The 17702-nt window shown below is 33.4% G+C and overlaps 1 protein-coding gene across 7 annotated transcripts in view; it reads left to right on the forward strand.

The window, feature by feature from the left end:
- The window catches only part of EPHA6 (EPH receptor A6), an 858920-nt gene that overhangs the window by 379009 nt on the left and 462209 nt on the right, over window positions 1-17702 (forward strand). For all 7 annotated transcript variants that reach the window (XM_019448105.2, XM_019448107.2, XM_019448106.2 and 4 more), the window contains one exon: window positions 5157-5492. In XM_019448105.2, the coding sequence (XP_019303650.1) occupies window positions 5157-5492 (336 nt within the window). The remainder of the gene's footprint in view (window positions 1-5156; window positions 5493-17702) is intronic.

Here is a 17702-nt window from a genome sequence, read left to right on the forward strand (position 1 = left end):
GTTAACATACAGTGTAATATTAGTTTCAATAGTAGAATTTTGTACATGTGCAATACCCGGTGCTCATCACAGCAAGTGCCCTCCTTAATATCCATTTAACCCATCCTCCCACCCCATCCCCCAGAAACCCTCAGCTTGTTCTCTATAGTTAAGAGTCTGTTTTATGATTTTTCTGTCTCTTTTTTCCCCCAGTCATATGTTTTGTTTCCTAAATTCCACATATGAGTGAAATCATGTATTTGTCTTTCTCTGACTGACTTATTTCACTTAGCATAATATGCTCTAGCTCCATCCTAATCATTGCAAATTGCAAGATTTTATTCTTTTTGATGGCTGAGTAATATTTCATTGTGTATGTGTGAGTGTATATATATGTGATATATATATTTATTATATCTATATCTATCTATATCTATGTATATATGTATATATATGTATATATCTATGTACATATATATACGTATATATATATATACACACACACACATATATATAACAACAGTCAGTGGACATTTGGGCTCTTTCCAGAATTTGGCTAGTGTTGATACTCCTGCTATAAACATTGGGGTGCATGTGTCCCTTTGAATCAGTATTTTTGTATCCTTTGGATAAATACCTAGTAGTGCAGTTTCTGGTTTGTAGGGTAGTTCTATTTTTAACTTTTTGAGGAACCTCCATATTAAATTATAGAGTGGCTGCACCAGTTTGCATTCCCACCAATATAATGTAAGAGGGCTGGTTCCCTTTTTCCACATCCTTGCCAACACTTACTTCCTGTGTTAATTTTAGCCATTCTAACAGGTGTGAGGTGACATTTCATTGTAGTTTTGATTCGTATTTCCCTGATGATGAGTGATATTGAGCATCTTCTCATGTATCTGTTAGCCATTGAACGTCTTCTTTGGAAAAGTGTCTATTCATGTCTTCTTCCCATTTCTTCACTGGATTATTTGTTTTTTGGGTGTTGAGTTTGATGAATTCTTTATAGATTTTGGATAGTAACCCTTTATCATATATGTCATTTGGAAATATCTTCCCCCATTCCATAGGTTGCTTCTTAGTTTTGTTGATTGTTTCCTTCACTGTGTAGGAGCTTTTTATCTTGATGGAGTCCCAATAGTCCCCTTTGCTTTTGTTTCCCTTGCTTCTGGAGACATATACTACTATATTCATGATAGTCATAAAATTAACAAACACATTTAAATTATTGCCAAGGAGTAACTTAACTCATAAAATATAGTTTAGTAAAATAGCCTTCCATAACTTGATACTCTCAGTTATTTGGATCAAATTTTCATTGTTCTTAAGGTTAGAAAATGCATCTGCGAACACAACTAGCTATATCGTAGATGAATAATTAGTCTTGAGTCAATTTGAAAAAGATCCATGTTTATCTGTGAGTTACTGTATTTCTACAATTATAATCATGGTGTCTAAATCTATAGCAATTGATGTAGTAACTTAAATACGATCCTTAAGTTTGCTGTCGTTCAGTGTCAGCCTTTAAGAGTGTTCTGCAGAATGCTAGTATTCCTGTAGATGCTTCTTGGAAAATAAGGTTCTATGAATAAATGTTTAGAAATGTTGGATTCAACAAAGCAAAGCAAATTGTATTATTTTTCATTTCAGTATCAGTCTACCAGAGGAGTCTTAATTTGAGAACTAAGCTCATTTTTTGTGTGACATCTCATGGGGCTAGAAATATTGAAAGGATATATTTTGGGAAATACAGTTCTATTTTTATTTTTTTTTACATAAAATGAAATAAAACAAAAATCATAGCCCACCTGGCCTTTGCTACTGAGAGGAATATGGGGGCTGTAGACTCAGATGCTTTTCTGGGAATAGACTGTACTGCCACCAGGCTGTTTCATAAGTTGCTATTAAAATAACATTCCTTTATTCTTTAAACATGTCACAGGGGAACGCAAACTGAAGCAAAAGATTAAAAGTATACCTGCTAGATACACTAGTAGAAGTAAAATTGTAGTTTTATTGTAAGGTTTAATATACGATGGACTTGAAAAACAGCTAGTTGCAAATCAGAATAATTGTCCTTCTCTTATGAAGTCAATCTGGAGGGTGAAGTCTCTTCTATGTGAATTACTTGTTTCCTTTAAAGAAAAAAAATCAACATAAGGAAATCCCTGAGAGTTTTCTATACAGATGTCTCCAAAAGGGTTATTGCACCAGGTTTTTTTTTTTCCAATGTCACATAATCTTTGTATAATTTATAAATGATAACAAAGCAATCAGGCCACATTCATAAAAGCCCAGTGACAGATAATTTGCTTGAATCTGAGGATTAGAATTAATTGTCTCTCTTTGTTCCAAGTTTTAAATCTTAGTAAATGATTCACTGCATGTCATTACAGCTTAATATTTGCATGAAATCACAGTTTAGCTGGCATAATTTAACAGCAATTAAAAAGCTATTTAATCGTCATGCAAATTGGTATGAGGGCCCTTGAGTAAGAAGGGTGTCTGCCTTTTTTTGAAAGTATCTCCAGGCGGACAGTTATATACTTGCAGACACCCATAACATAATTGATAACATTCTTCCTATTCATGAAAATATAAGTGAATAATAATTCATGTTTTCCATTATAAATAAGAGAAAAGAGCAACAATATGAATATGTCATTCTGTAGGAAGACCTTTTTATGATAATGATAATGAATCTTTATCTCCCAGGCCTACGTCTAGGTTGGAGGCAAAAAGCAACATGTGTCCCTTTGCTGTAGTTTGTAATGCCTTCCATATTTTACTTTCTGAAGGCAGACGTTTCTGCAACTTTCTGGAACATGAAATGGCATAAAGCAAAGTATGCAGAAACCTTTTAGAAAACCTAACCACCCCATTTCTAGGTCAGACTTTAGGTGATATACAAACAGATGGCTGAGGCCCCTACCCATCAGGTTGCTTTTATCAGAATCCAACAAAAAGAAAAAGGAAAATATAAAATAACAATTCTTAATATCTCAAACCCAATACATAGTCATGCACATTTATGAGTAATGTTATGCTACTGTAACACTGTATGACAGATCTTACTAATAAGTTCCCTATGCTTATTAAAACTATTCCCTACACTGCAACCAGAATGTTTTTTTTTAAAACACATTACCTCCATATGTTAAATCTGTAAGTCTGTTTCTGTTGTACATAGAAAAATGTCCAGACTCATTCTAATGACCCTAGAAGTTTTGTGTTATCCAACCCTTTCTTCTGCCTTTAAACTCACTTCTTGGGTCTCCTGGGTGTCTCAGTCAGTTAAGCATCTGATTTTGGCTCAGATCATGATCTTATGGTTCATGAGTTCAAGCCCCATGTCAGGCTGTCTGCTGTCAGCACAGAGCCTGCTTTGGATCCTCTATCCCTTCTCCCTCTGCCCCTCCCCCACTGGTTCTCTCTCCCTCTTAAAAACATACACACACAAAAAAAACAAACAAAAAGCAAAACCAAAAGTAAACTTAAAAAAGAAAAACCCTCACTTCTTGCTTTTTCCTTTTGCATTCTAGCCACAGTGATTATCTGCCTGTTCCATGACTATTTTAAGATCTTTCTTGACTAAAGAACCTTCTACCCTTAGTATTCTCACTCCTCTGACATCTTCCTCACTAAGTCCATGAGGCTTTCTCAGAATGTTTCTCCAGATTAGTTCTCGTGATAATGTGTATTTCAGCTCCTTTCCTTTTGATTTTGCAATTGCACTTATTATAATTTGAATTTTATTATTGTTTGTGTGTTTATCTGCCATTCAACTAAAATGTAAATAACAAAATCGGAATTATGTCTATTACATTCACACTGTAAGTCCAAGATCTAGCAGAGTGTCTGGGACACATAGTAGTCACTTAAAAATATTTATTTCATGAGTAATGACTGTATCTTGAAATCCAAAAGGAGCCTATCCCAAAACTTTAATCTCTTCCTGTGGAAAGAAAGTTGTAGATAATTCCCTCCCATCATCTAAGCAAATTTTCTAGATAGCATAAATTTGAGGAATTATTTTAGATTTCCTTTAAGCTAATTTTTTTCTAAAGAATGGCAGGGATGTATTTCATTAGTTACTTATTCAATGAATTATTTTTAAAGTATTTATAAAAAGCACAGTCTCTTAGATAAAGGATTCTGTATTATTTCACATATAGTGTGGTGCCTGACACTGAACAGAGCATTGGTTAATGTTTGTACAATGAATAATACCAAACTGAGGTTTGAAGTACTCACATAAGTGTAAAAGTTTATTGACACAATTTTAAGACAAGACTGGAGTAGTTAAAGGATATGAAGTACTCTATGCAGTGAGATCCATATGGAAAAATAGAGAGAAAAGAGACTGAGGAAAGATGCTCATGCACTTGTTAGGACTGACTTGGTTTATGCAGAGTTTTGATGATAAAGAAGATTCTGTGGATCTCCTGTTAGCTTTTAAAACACACTTATTTGTGTTTAGTACAGTTAATCTAAGTAAAAGTCTAATCACCATATCTTATGTATACCCTCCTTTATCCCATCCATATAATACTTTTATTCCATGAAATTGGCAAGGCCTTAGTAAAAGCCTTTCTGCTGCTTCCAACTTCCCTTTCTCTTCCTCTTCTTCCAAACTCTCTGTCTACCTAAAACCTATAACTTTTTCTCAACCTACAAGAAATAGATCCTTAGGGATTGTCAAAGGTGATAAGTGGGAGTTTTATCTATATACCGAATATAGTATGAAGACTGAAAGACTGAAGACAGTATGTTTTGTATATGTATGTTATTATTTTTCAAACTTTGAAAATGGTGATATAATTATTAAAACGTAATTAAAATCGTCACATAATTTAAATAATGTTTGCTTATTATATATTTCAGTAAACAAATTTTCAAAGTATAATTACCATATATTTTGGAGATCTTTGGCTTTGATATTAAATACTCATATTCATATATCAAAAAGTTAAGATATAGACCATCTTCACCCCTAAGATTCCTTTCTTACTAGACTTAATCAGATGTTTTTCACCATATTTCTTTATGGTTCCCATTAGAAGAAAGAGCTCAAACTAATATAAAAGACAAATGTTTATTGATTAAGTTTTCAAGGTAGCACCCTCTCATTCATTGTCCTACACATGTACATTTGTTTTTTAATTGCTTTTCTCTAGGGCCACCTTCAGCTCCTAGGAATGTGGCTTTTAACATCAATGAAACAGCCCTTATTTTGGAATGGAGCCCACCAAGTGACACAGGAGGGAGAAAAGATCTCACATACAGTGTAATCTGTAAGAAATGTGGCTTAGATACCAGCCAGTGTGAGGACTGTGGTGGAGGACTCCGCTTCATCCCAAGACATTCTGGCCTCATCAACAATTCCGTGATAGTACTTGACTTTGTGTCTCACGTGAATTACACCTTTGAAATAGAAGCCATGAATGGAGTTTCTGAGTTGAGTTTTTCTCCCAAGCCATTCACAGCTATTACAGTGACCACGGATCAAGATGGTAAGTTCCACTGCTGTTCTCTCTAAACAAACCCATAATTCCTTTTCGATGCATAATATCCCTGGTGGAATTATATTCACTGAGGTGCGGTTGTATACTCTATATGCCAAAGCAGTGATTTTCTGGTTGTTGTTCTTGCTGCTTCCTAAGGTCCAGAAAGATATTTTTTTATTAGTAAGGTTATTTAGTAACTTATTAGTAAGGTTAATTAGATATAAGGCTTCTCTCTAATGTTTATGCATTGCTTTTGATATAATCCTATACAAATACATCTTAATGAGCAAGTCCATATTAACTTACCAACAAACATCAGATAAAAAAAATGTTGCTAAGTGAATTGAAATCTAGTTATTCCACTTATGGTGCCATTTCTTTTCCATATCAAATAAACAGTAAGAATTAATATTAATTATAATGCATATCTATGTTATACAAACATCACAGCTAACATGTTTAACTATTATCCACTCTGAAAAGAGCAAAAAAAATATCCAGAAATGAATCCGAATGCTGTTGTTAGGTACCATTTGTAAAAAGTAGTTACATTGTCTTTTTTTAAAAATCCAATTGCTTTCAGTTAAATGCCCCCATCATAACACTACAGATTTTTACTGCAACATAGTTAGGCAGGAATACCCCTATGATTTTTATAAGTGTGTATTTTCTTTAACTCCCTCATAAACATGATTTATTGCAGTACATGATACAGTAAAAGCATCAGAGATTTTAAAAACTCCCTTTGAAAAGCATTCATAAATTATGTGGACACACAAAGAATTGTCTCATAGCAGAAAGTATTGTTATATATGAGCATATATATATGAGACAATTTATAAAGAAAGATAAAACCATTCTTACACATTGTATTTGTTGGCTAGCTCTGCTTTAACAAATGCCATAGACTATGTGGCTTAAACAACAGAAATTTATTTTCTTACAGTTCTAGAGTTTAGAAGTCCAAGAATAAGGTGTCAGCAAGGTTGATTTCATTCTGAAGCCTGTCTTCATTTTACCTTCATTACTACTTTTAAGGCCCTATCTCCAAATACAGTTACGTTCTGAGGTACTGAGGTTAGAATTTCAACATATGAATTTTGGACATGGGGGTGCATTAAAGGCAGCAGATGGTGATATTTAAAATAGAAGTATATTGAAAGTGTTGAAATACTACTCAGCAACAAAAAGGAACAAATTATTGATACATATAGCTTAGATGAACTTTAAGCCAATCTCAAAAGGATGCATACTGTGTGATTCACTTATTTAACATTCTTCAAATAACATAATTATAGACATGAGGAATAGATAAGTGGTAGCCAGAACTGGGATTTGGGAGAGAGGGATATGGCTATCAAGAGCAGGAGAGAGCTTTGATGATAATACAGTTACATATCTTTTGTGGTGGTAGTTACATTAAGCTACATATATGATAAGTTCATAGAGCTACACACACACAACATGCCCAGTGGATTTTACCAATGTCATTTTTCTGCGTTTGAATTTGTACCATAGTTATGCAAATAGTTAATACTGAGGAGGCTGAGTAAAGGGTGTATGAGACTTCACTATACATATTTTTATGAAACTATAATTATTATAAAACAAAAAGTTAAAAAAAATTGCTAAACCTGTAAAATGCACAGAAAGAAAACTTTAACATTTTACTAAGAACATTGTAGATGAATGTGACTTTTATTTAAAGTATTAAACATAAATTCCCATTGTCAATAATCTTCAGAAATGCATCTAATAAATAAAGCAAAGCCAAATAGTGCCATACAATCATCATCTTTGTATTTACCATGCAACTTTCCCCTTCATTTAGCAAATAGTTACACACCATAGAATTTGCTTTATGGCTATTAAAATGGAATTCCTATTTCCTCTTTTTTTTTCCTTCTTTCCCATAGTATCAACAAAATCTTGTCAAAGTATCTTCAGGATAAAACAGATTAGGGTCTTCTGTTCCTCTCAGCATTAGCAGATTACTTCTAAGGCCTTTTGGCTGTAGCTGGGTCAAAAAAATACAACTCAGAACAATCATTCTTAACTATAGGGTATATATAATTAAGTTGAGGGATAAAGACAATGTATCACTTTAAATAAAATATATATGTAACTGTGTTTACATATTTTCATACATATTATATTCAGCAGTCTTTCATTCTAGGGTTAGAAGAGTTACTTAGTCCACTCTTCCACTTAGCAGAAAGACAGAATATAATTGTTTCTCACTTTTAAAATGATAGAATTCATTAAAACTATATTGCTTTGAGGACAGAAGGTTAATCAGGCACAAAACAAAATATAGTATCCATATGTTGAGATGATACATTCTGGAAGGATAATATTATTAAATAGTCCTCCTCAATTAATTTTTCTTTGTTGAAGAGTATTAAGAAATAATTATTGATAATTTAATTTAACTGTATTTTAGATATAAATAATAAGAAAAATAAAAATATATTTAAATTTTATTTGAAAAGTACATAAAGGACCTAAACTGAGCTAAAATACACAAAATATTTAATAAAATATTATGACCAGCAGGAACAAGATAATTCTCACCACATTTATTCAACATAGTACTAGAAGTCCTAGACAGAGAAATCAGACAATAAAAAGAAATAAAAGGAAACAAACCTCAAGAGATTCTTAATGATAGAGAACAAACTGAGGGTTGATGGAGGGAGGGGGGTGGGGGACGGGCTAGATGGGTGAGGGGTATTTAGGAGGGCACTTGTTGTGATGAGCACTGGGTGTTGTAGGTAAATAACAAATCACTGAATTCTACTCCTAAAGCCATTATTGCACTGTATGTTAACTATTTAAAAATTTAAGTTAAAGAAAGAAAACAGCTTACATGAAGAAAATTAATTATTTCATTTAAAAAAGAACAAAAGAAATTGTGATTATATATATATATTTATATATATATATATAAATATATATATATTTCAGGCATAAAAAGGGATAAAATCTTGCCTTTTGCAACAACATGGATGGACCTTGAGGGCATTATGCTAGGTGAAGTAAGTCAGAGAAAGACAAATACTACATGATCTCAAATGTGGAATATAAAAAACAACAAAACAACAAAACATGAGATCATAGATACAGAAAATAGATTGATGGTTGCCAGAGGCAGAGGGTGAAGAGTAGGAAGAATAGGTAAAGGGAGTCAAAACTTCCATTTATAAAATAAATGTCATGGAGATGTAATGTACAACATGGTGACTATAGTTAATAATATTGTGTTGCATATTGGAAAGTTGCTGAGAGTATGTCTTAAAAGTTCTCATCACAAGAAAAGAAATTCTGTAACTATATGTGATGATGATGTTACCTAGATATTGTGGTGATCATTTCATAATATATACAGTTATATAATCATTATGTTGTACTGCTGAAACTAATAAAATGTATGTCAGTTATGCCTCAATAAAAAAGTACAAAAAATAAAGACCTAAAGATTAAAAAAAGAAATAAAAAGCATCTAAATCAGTAAAGAAGTTAAGATTTTCACTATTTGCACATGACATGACACTACATATATATATATAGAAAACCCAAAAGACTCCATCAAGAAACTATTAGAATTGATAAATGAATGCAGTAAAGTCACAGGATACAAAGCAATGTACAGAAATCTGTTACATTTATACACTAATACTGAGGCAGCAGAAGGAGAAATCAAGGAATCAATCCCATTTACAATTGCACCAAAAATCATTTTATACCTAGGAATAAACCTAACCAAAGAGTGGAAAGACCTGTACTCTGAAAACTGTAAAACACAGATGAAAGAAATTAAAGGCAACAACAACAAAAAAAAAAAAAAAAAAAGGAAAGATATTCCATGGTCATGGATTAGAAGAACAAATGTTGTTAAAATATCTACACTACCCAAAGCAGTCTACACATTTAATGCAATCCTTATCAAAATATTAACAGCATTTTTCACAGATCTAGAACAACCAATCCTGTAATTCATATGCAACCACAAAAGACCCCAAATAGCCAAACCAACCTTGAAAAAGAAAAGCAAAGATGGAGGCATCATAACAAAACCGTAGTGATCAAAACAGTTTGGCACTGGCATGAAAACAGACACATAGATCAATGGAACAGAATAGAAAACCCAGAAATGGACCCACAAACATATGGCCAACTAATCTTCAACAAAGCAGAAAAGAATATCCAATGGGAAAAAGACAATCTCTTCAACAAATGGTATTGAGAAAACTGGACAACATTCAAAAGAATGAAACTGGACCACTTTCTTACACCATATAAAAAAATAAACTCAAAATGGATACAATGTAAGAACTGAAACCACAAAAATCCTAGAAGAGAACACAGGCAGTAACCTCTTTGACTTTGGCCATAGCAACTTTTTTCTAGATTTGTTTCCTGAGGTAAGGGAAACAAAAGAAAAAATAAACTATTGGAACTGCATCAAAATAAGAAGCTTCTGCACAGTAAAAGAAACAATCAACAAAACTAAAGGCAACCTAAGGAATGCAAGAAGGTATTTACAAATGATATAGCTGATAGGGCTAGTATCCAAAATATATAAAGAACTTATAAAAGTCAATACCCTAAAATAAATAATCCAATTAAAAATGGGCAGAAGACATGAATAGCCCTTTCTCCAATGAAGACATACTGATGGCCAACAGACACACGAAAAGATGCTCATTATCACTTACCATCAGGGAAATGTATATCAAAACAACAATGTGATATTACCTCACACCTGTTAGAATGGCTAAAATCAACAACACAAGAAGCAATTGGTGTTGACGGGATGTGGAGAAGAAGGAACCCTCTTGCACTGTTGGTAGGAATGCAAACTAGTGCAACCACTGTGAAAAACAGTATGGAAGTTCCTCAGAAAGCTAAAAATAGGTCTACCCGATGATCCAGCAATGGCACTACTGGCTGTTTACTCAGAATATACAAAAACACTAATTCAAAGAGATACATGCACCCCTATGTTTATAGCAGCATTATTTACAATAGCCAAACTATGGAAGCAGTTTAAATATCCATCAGTTGATGAATAGATAAAGAAGATGTGGTGAATATATATATGATGGAATGTTATTCAGCCATAGAAATGAATGAAATTGTGTCATTTGCAATGATATGAATGGAGCTAGGGAGAATAATGCTAAGAAAAATAAGCCAGAGAAAGATGAATACTATATGATTTGATTCATATGTGTATATTAAGAAACAAAAAACAAATGAGCAAAGAGAAAAAAAAGAGAGAGAGAGTGAAACCAAGAAACAGACTCTTAACTATAGAGAATGAACTGATAGTTACCAGAGGGAGGATAGTTGTGGGATGAGTTAAATAGGTGAAAGAGATTAAGGTGTGCACTTTTTGTGATGAGCACCAGGTGATGTATGGAATCGTCGAATTAGTGTATTGTACACCTGAAACTCATATAACACTGTACGTTAACTGGAATTCAAATAGAATCTTCAAAAAAATAACAAAAGTAGACATATGCAGGATGGCAGTGAGCTACTGAATATTAAAATACATTTATCTTGCACTAACAAAAAATATATTATGACCAGCTCTACAAGTAAGTATGAGTGACTGTCTCCAGGTCAATTTTGAGACATACCAAGAAGGCCTTGTCTCATTGTACCTGAACTTCAGACAGTAGAGAATCACATCTTTAAAAATGAAAATGCTTTTAAAAGAAAAAAAAAACAAAAACAAAAAGAAAAAAATAATAATAAAAAAATTAAAAAAAAATGCTTTAAGCAAGGGGAACAGTATAAAATAACTCAGTCTGTGTCTGTGCATGTATAAGTTACTCTTATCATATCATATCCGAGTGTTGGGTATAAAAAGGAGCTAATAGTAACTAGAGTTTCCTAGAACCAGACTTCAGACGTCATAATGTGTGCCAGCCTTTTTTATAATAAGATAATAGTTTTACTGTTGCAAATTGAAGAGGGTATGTTCCATCATCCCACTTGGGTCTCTTTGGAACATCTCCTTAAAGCAACTTGAAACACTTTCCAAAGTTATCTGGTAGATAATACATTACAATTTTGTTGGACTAAGGGGACCAGAGTCAAAGATTTTTCTTATTAACTGTAGGTTACATATCATTGTTTTTATACTAAAATGGAACAGTGATACATGCTGTTCATAAAACCTTTAATTTATTCGACATATAGACATTGATGAATGAGCCCTTATGAACTTTACACTCTGGTGGGGAGGCAGATAATAAAAAAATAGTTTGACAAATATATAATTAGTATGTGGTAAGTCCCACTACAGAGAAGAGCAAGGTGCTCTGAGAGCGTCTTCTCCAAGTCTGGGGAATGAAGTTTCCCTGAGGAGCTGACATTTATATTAAGTTTTGTTTTGAGAGATGAGTAGGCAAAATGAGATTGGGATGGGCAAAGAAAAGGATTCAGAGCAGAAGGAACCAAGCAAAGAAAGGGTAAGCAACGGAGGGATTAGGTAGTGATAACTAATGTACCCAAGTTATCTAAAAAGTTGATATATTGCAGAGGTACAGCAGGATTTGAGGAAGGGACTGAAGATATAACTTAAAATTTGAAGAAATGAGTGGTGAGTGTCTGTAAAATAGCCAAGACAAGTTAGGGAATCAACCATTTAGCAGAAGATGCTGTTATATTATCAGGGCTATAAACAGGGAAAAAGAAAATCAGCAAAATAATAATATTGTTTATGAGGTGACACGTGTAGGAGTAATGAAATAAAATATTAGAGACAACTGTATTATCTTTTCACTACTTTTTGTGTGTGCAGTGTGAAACATGGAGATAAAGAGAATATATTCATTGAATTGCCTTTTCTTTAATGTAGTCGACTAATATGTATATATCTTTTCTTATTTTTAAGAAATATTAAGGAAACCATATTAAATAACCCTGACTTAATTGTTTGTTCTCTGTTTATAATTAAACAAATATAAAAAAAATCCAAATCACTTAGAGACACTTAGCTGTAGTTAGGAGAAACATTCCTTGATTATTCTGATTCCAGTCGGTTAAATAAGATTATAGATTTAAAACTATGACTCCCATAATTAGGAATCTTTGCAATAAACCTTAATTAACTGACTTCTACAATCCCTCAGAGCTATTTTTGCAATCTTCTATTTTCATAGTGTATTTAAATGGTCTTTAAAAGTGTTTCATTTAGAAAGTAACACCTAGAAAACATTTTATTTTAATCTTTAGTGCATGATAGGAAAACTAAGGTGTGTAGTGCAGTAAAAGGAATTATTCAGCTCATAGACAGTAAAAGAGAATGTTAATCATGGATAGTCAACCTGAAACAAATTGTGTTTGTAGATATCCTGACATCTGCAAAAACCTTTAGGGACCATGTTCAAAGTGAAAGAAATGCTAAATTACAAACCAATTCTGCTGATATTTGCTAACGGGTCTTTAAAGCAATTCTTGTCAGAACCAGGTTGTCTAATTCCTTGGTTTCTTAAAATGTACATTTAACACTCTTCTCTCTGCCATTGGATGACTATTCTGCATAGGTCTTGCCTTAGGCTCATATTTTGGTTGGAGATTTCGTATATTTACTCAGGCAGAAATAATTAATTGAACTAGCATTGAAAATAGACTTAAATAAAACAAATTCTCATATTTATAAACTTGAAATGTCTATTTGATTTATAGTTTGCTTCATTTTGGAAATACAGTCTATCTCAAATGCCAACCTTTTATACATTGTTCGAGTAGGTAATTAAGGACACTGTAAACATTCATTCATCTTTATGTCTGTATTTTAAATTATTTTATCTCAGGATATCTCTCACAGTCCTGTCAAAATTATTGACAACAAATACTTATTTTTCTAGAATCTGTGCAAGTCTACTCAAAGTAAAAAAAAATCAGTATGTTTTAAATGCTTACTAAATATACACTGAACACAAGCTAATGGTATAAGTTTCTTCAAAAAGGCAATAATGATAATTTAAGAGAGATGCTCTATTATTTGTATTTTTCATATTTCTTAAACACAAGAAAATTACATATTACAAAACCTACAAACACCTTATATTGAAGGATAAAACTTTCATGTCCAAGAAGTGTTTCTTTTCTGAAAAGTATGCCAGATATTTTATTTATGGAAGATAATTGAAATGTCTGTCTAATTAATCAAAACTAAATAACTTTATGGTTCAGCCAAATATTAACTTATAATAGAGTGTGGATGATTATAAACTTTTCTTACTCCTGAGAACTATCAAATTACATCCAAGTCTAGTGCCTTTTTGTAGCATGCATCTTTTGAGTAATCTAGAAAAGGCTCTTAGACTTTAGAAGTTAATTTGCTGAGGTTAGTTGGTGCCTCAGTTCTCAGTCAACAAATGAAGAAATTGAACCGCTCCCAGTCAGCTATGTTCAATAGCACACATTTTTATACCTCACTGAACCATAAATATGTATTTTTTAATATTTTGCTTTTCCAGCCAACATGTGAGCCTCTTGAGAGCAAAGATGATGTGTTTTTGACTAAGAATATTCTCAACCTACATTGTCTGTATTGATTCATAAATCTCTGTTGACTTGCATTAACAGAAATAGGAGATGATTTGAGTTGTCTTGCATTCATTAACTTATCCATTAATTCATTCAAAAATATTTATTGAATATTTACTGTGTGCCAGGAACTCTTATATGAACTAGTGGTATATAGCAAATAAAGGAGAAAAACAAATAAACAACAATAACAAAAACCAGTTAAGTGTCCCTGACTTCATAGATACCATGTTTTAGTGGCAAATAGTGATATGTCCCAGTAGGAGATTTGGAAGAAAGAGAAGGGGGCATTTTACATGGGGAAAGCAAAAATACCTTTCTTGATAGCATAACACTTGAGCAGATCATGAGTTGAAGAGAAAATCTGTGAATATATAAAAGACTTGCAGGCAGTGGTAATAAAAAAGGGAAAAATCTTAAATTTAAGTAGGAATTTGTCTAGAAAGTTATTGCATATATTTTCTTTACCACATACTAAATTTCATGCTCACTAAATCCTCTGATGCTATGCTTACAGAATTTTCAACAAAAGGTTTTAATCAACACTAAACCATCCTTTAATAGCAATCGTCTTTTTTTTTTTCTTGGTGATCATACATTGCTAGAAAAATGTGTTTAATCCTAAATTTGATTTTAAGCAGTTGGTTCTTAGAGTTATCAGCTGTTTCTCTGAGGAATTCTCATTTGCACATTTTGCAGGAAAGATGACTGTTTTCTTTAGTAGAAAGTAATAAGATCTTATTGCTATTATAATGCCTTATTACTACATTAACAACGTTAACAGCATTTGTTCACACAAACTGAAAAGTGTTGGTAGAGATTGTTTAGGAAAATATTTTAAATCCTGCAAAAATAGATGTGGTTAGTAGTGAAGATAAATGCATATGATCACATTGTGCAGAATCTATATCTGCCATAGGTCATAAGGCTTTATGATTAGGAATATGCTAGCCAATTATTTGCTCATTTCCAATGCAGTTCTTTGGAGAAGGAAGCCATTTTAATTTCATCAGTAAAACTCTGACTACAAAACAAATTGACTGATTTGGATAACTGATTTGTTGGAGATTACTATTAAACACTAGGTTTTTAAAATATATATTTTCCAAAAGCCTCCTTTTTTTTAAATATTATAAAGGACCAGGGGTGCTTGGGTGGCTCAGTCAGTTGAGCATCCAAATTTGGCTCACGTCATGATGTCGTGGTTCATGAGTTTGAGCCCCACATCGGCTTGCTGTTGTCAGCCTGTCAGCACAGAGCCCACTTCCAATCCTCTGTCCCTCTCTCTCTCTTTGTTCCTCCCTTGCTTGCACTCTCTCCTACATACATACATACATATATAATAAAAGATTGAAAAAGCATTAATGTGTAATAACTAAACTAAAAGATTTTCAAGGTTGATAGATTATTCTGATCATTATTGAAAATGTGAAATGTCTTCATATTTAAATAATTTGTAAAGATTGAAAACAAACTGTTGACCTTTTAATCAGACTGAAATTCTATATAGAATTTTTAGATCAAATAGCTTTTTTTTCTTCCATGTATTTCTCAGCACTTTTCTATTTGGTTTGGTCTCTAAAACAGTCAGTTTCAGCTATATAATTTGTGATGCCCACTGAAAAATTAAACTACAAGACCCTTTGTTCAAAAAGCAGGAAAAAAGAGTCATTAAAGATACTAAAATATAAAGCCTTTTCTTTCTGCAATTTTTCTCTCAACTTGTCATGGTGATTTTTAATTGCCATTTAATGTTCTTCTAAGTAATGAAAAATACAATTGCAAATTAACATAAACTTTACCATTCATTTTTATATAGCTCAGTGACACCTTTAAATTCAAATATTAAAATGTTTAACTCATCTGTGGAATCATCAAAGTCACAGAATTATTTTTCTATAGTCCCTCCTCCCTCATCAGAGTCCCTAAAGGTTTCTCAAGCAGACCAGAACAGACAAATGTAGGCCATACTCAGAAAGGTTGGAAGGAGGAAGAGAGGTCTTGCCAGACACGGAGCCAGTTCAGTGGTCACTCCCTCTGCACAAGGATACCCTTAGGGAGAAGACACCCCTAGGTAATCAACCCACAGTACCCACAGTACACAACCCACAGTAGAAGGAAGGACCCCTACAGTCTTTAAACTGCCTTTCTAGGGGTGCCTAAGTGGCTCAGTTGTTTGAGTGTTCAACTTTGGCTCAGGTCATGATCTTACAGCTCTTGAGTTCAAGCCTTGCGTTGGGCTCTGTGCTGACAGCTTAGAGCCTGGAGCCTGCTTCAGAGTCTGTTTCCCTCTGTCTCTGCCCCTAACCACTCTCATTCTGTCTCTCTCTCTCTCAAAAATAAATAAACGTTAAAAAATATTTAAACTGCCTTTCTAGAAACTGTTTGCTACCTGCATGAGGGGGGTGGGTGAGAAGCTTGCCCCTAGTAAGACATGGCCTCTTCAGAACATAGACAGCCAACACACACACACACACACACACACACACACACACACACACACACAACTTTACACTACTCAGGGCTAACAGACCCAACCTAGATCCTGCCTACACACATGTCCAGACCCCCTCTGGAGACAGGAGACAACCTAGAAATGTGATCCTGACCCCTCAGTGGTCAACATAATCACCTAACTCAGGTGGAGGGTGGCAGCAATGATGGGGTGAGACAGGAATTGGAAGATTGCATGGCAGAGAGCAGGGGAGTCTGCCTTGGAAAATACATCTTGGAAATGTGGGAAGGTGGCTAGAGGCTGGACCTTACTTAGAGCCAGGCCTCCAAGCTCCAAGTGCATGCTCATTGTCCCATCAAACTTCACTTACAAAACTTGTATTCAAAGATAAAATTGTTACCAATTGCAAGATGGCAGTAGCTGAGCATTAACACCTTACATGGAAGGAGGGAACTGTGTAGGTGGGTAAGTTACACATTCATGAAACAAGCCCTGAAAACAATTTACAAAACAGTAATGTATTATTTTTCCCATTTACCTGTATGTGTTAGTCAGCAAACAAATGTACTCAGTGACTGTGATGTGCCAAGTACTGTGCTGTATGCCATGTAGTGAAAACAAGTTGCATGTTTGAGTGTTTGCGATGGGCTGCCTACTGTGGAGCAGCTAACAGTCAGTCTTTCATTCCCTAGATTTAAAAGGGAGAGCTTACCTAAGTAAAAAAGACTATATGATACCTGATTCTGTATACATTTTCAGGAACTGAGTGCCTGAAGTATTAGTACACAAGTCCTTAAAATATGTATAAAGTAATGAATGATTAAATAGTGATATGACAGGGAGTGAGTGTTGACATTTCACTTATCTATTTTTATGAAAGAGAACCTAGTTGTTTGACCACACATTTATTCTGTTAGGCACCAAGCAAAGCTTTCAGTTATGAAAGATTAAAAACAAGATAATTGAAAGTTAGTTCCAAAATGCGCCTAATGCTATTCTAATTATTTTGACATTCTAATAGACCAAAGGTGAGTCTTCATAACTATGATCCCTTTATGCTCTGCTATGTATTGTTATACTGAGTCATTTCCAAGGTATACCCTTAGATAGAGAAGAGGGTTTTTTTTCCTCAAAATAATTATGATGTGGCTTGAATTATGTGTATTCATCCTTTTAAATTGTAATCCACA

Source organism: Panthera pardus, unplaced genomic scaffold (assembly GCF_024362965.1).
Source record: "Panthera pardus isolate Hobbes unplaced genomic scaffold, ASM2436296v1 HiC_scaffold_16, whole genome shotgun sequence".
NCBI classification, from domain to species: Eukaryota; Metazoa; Chordata; class Mammalia; order Carnivora; family Felidae; genus Panthera; species Panthera pardus.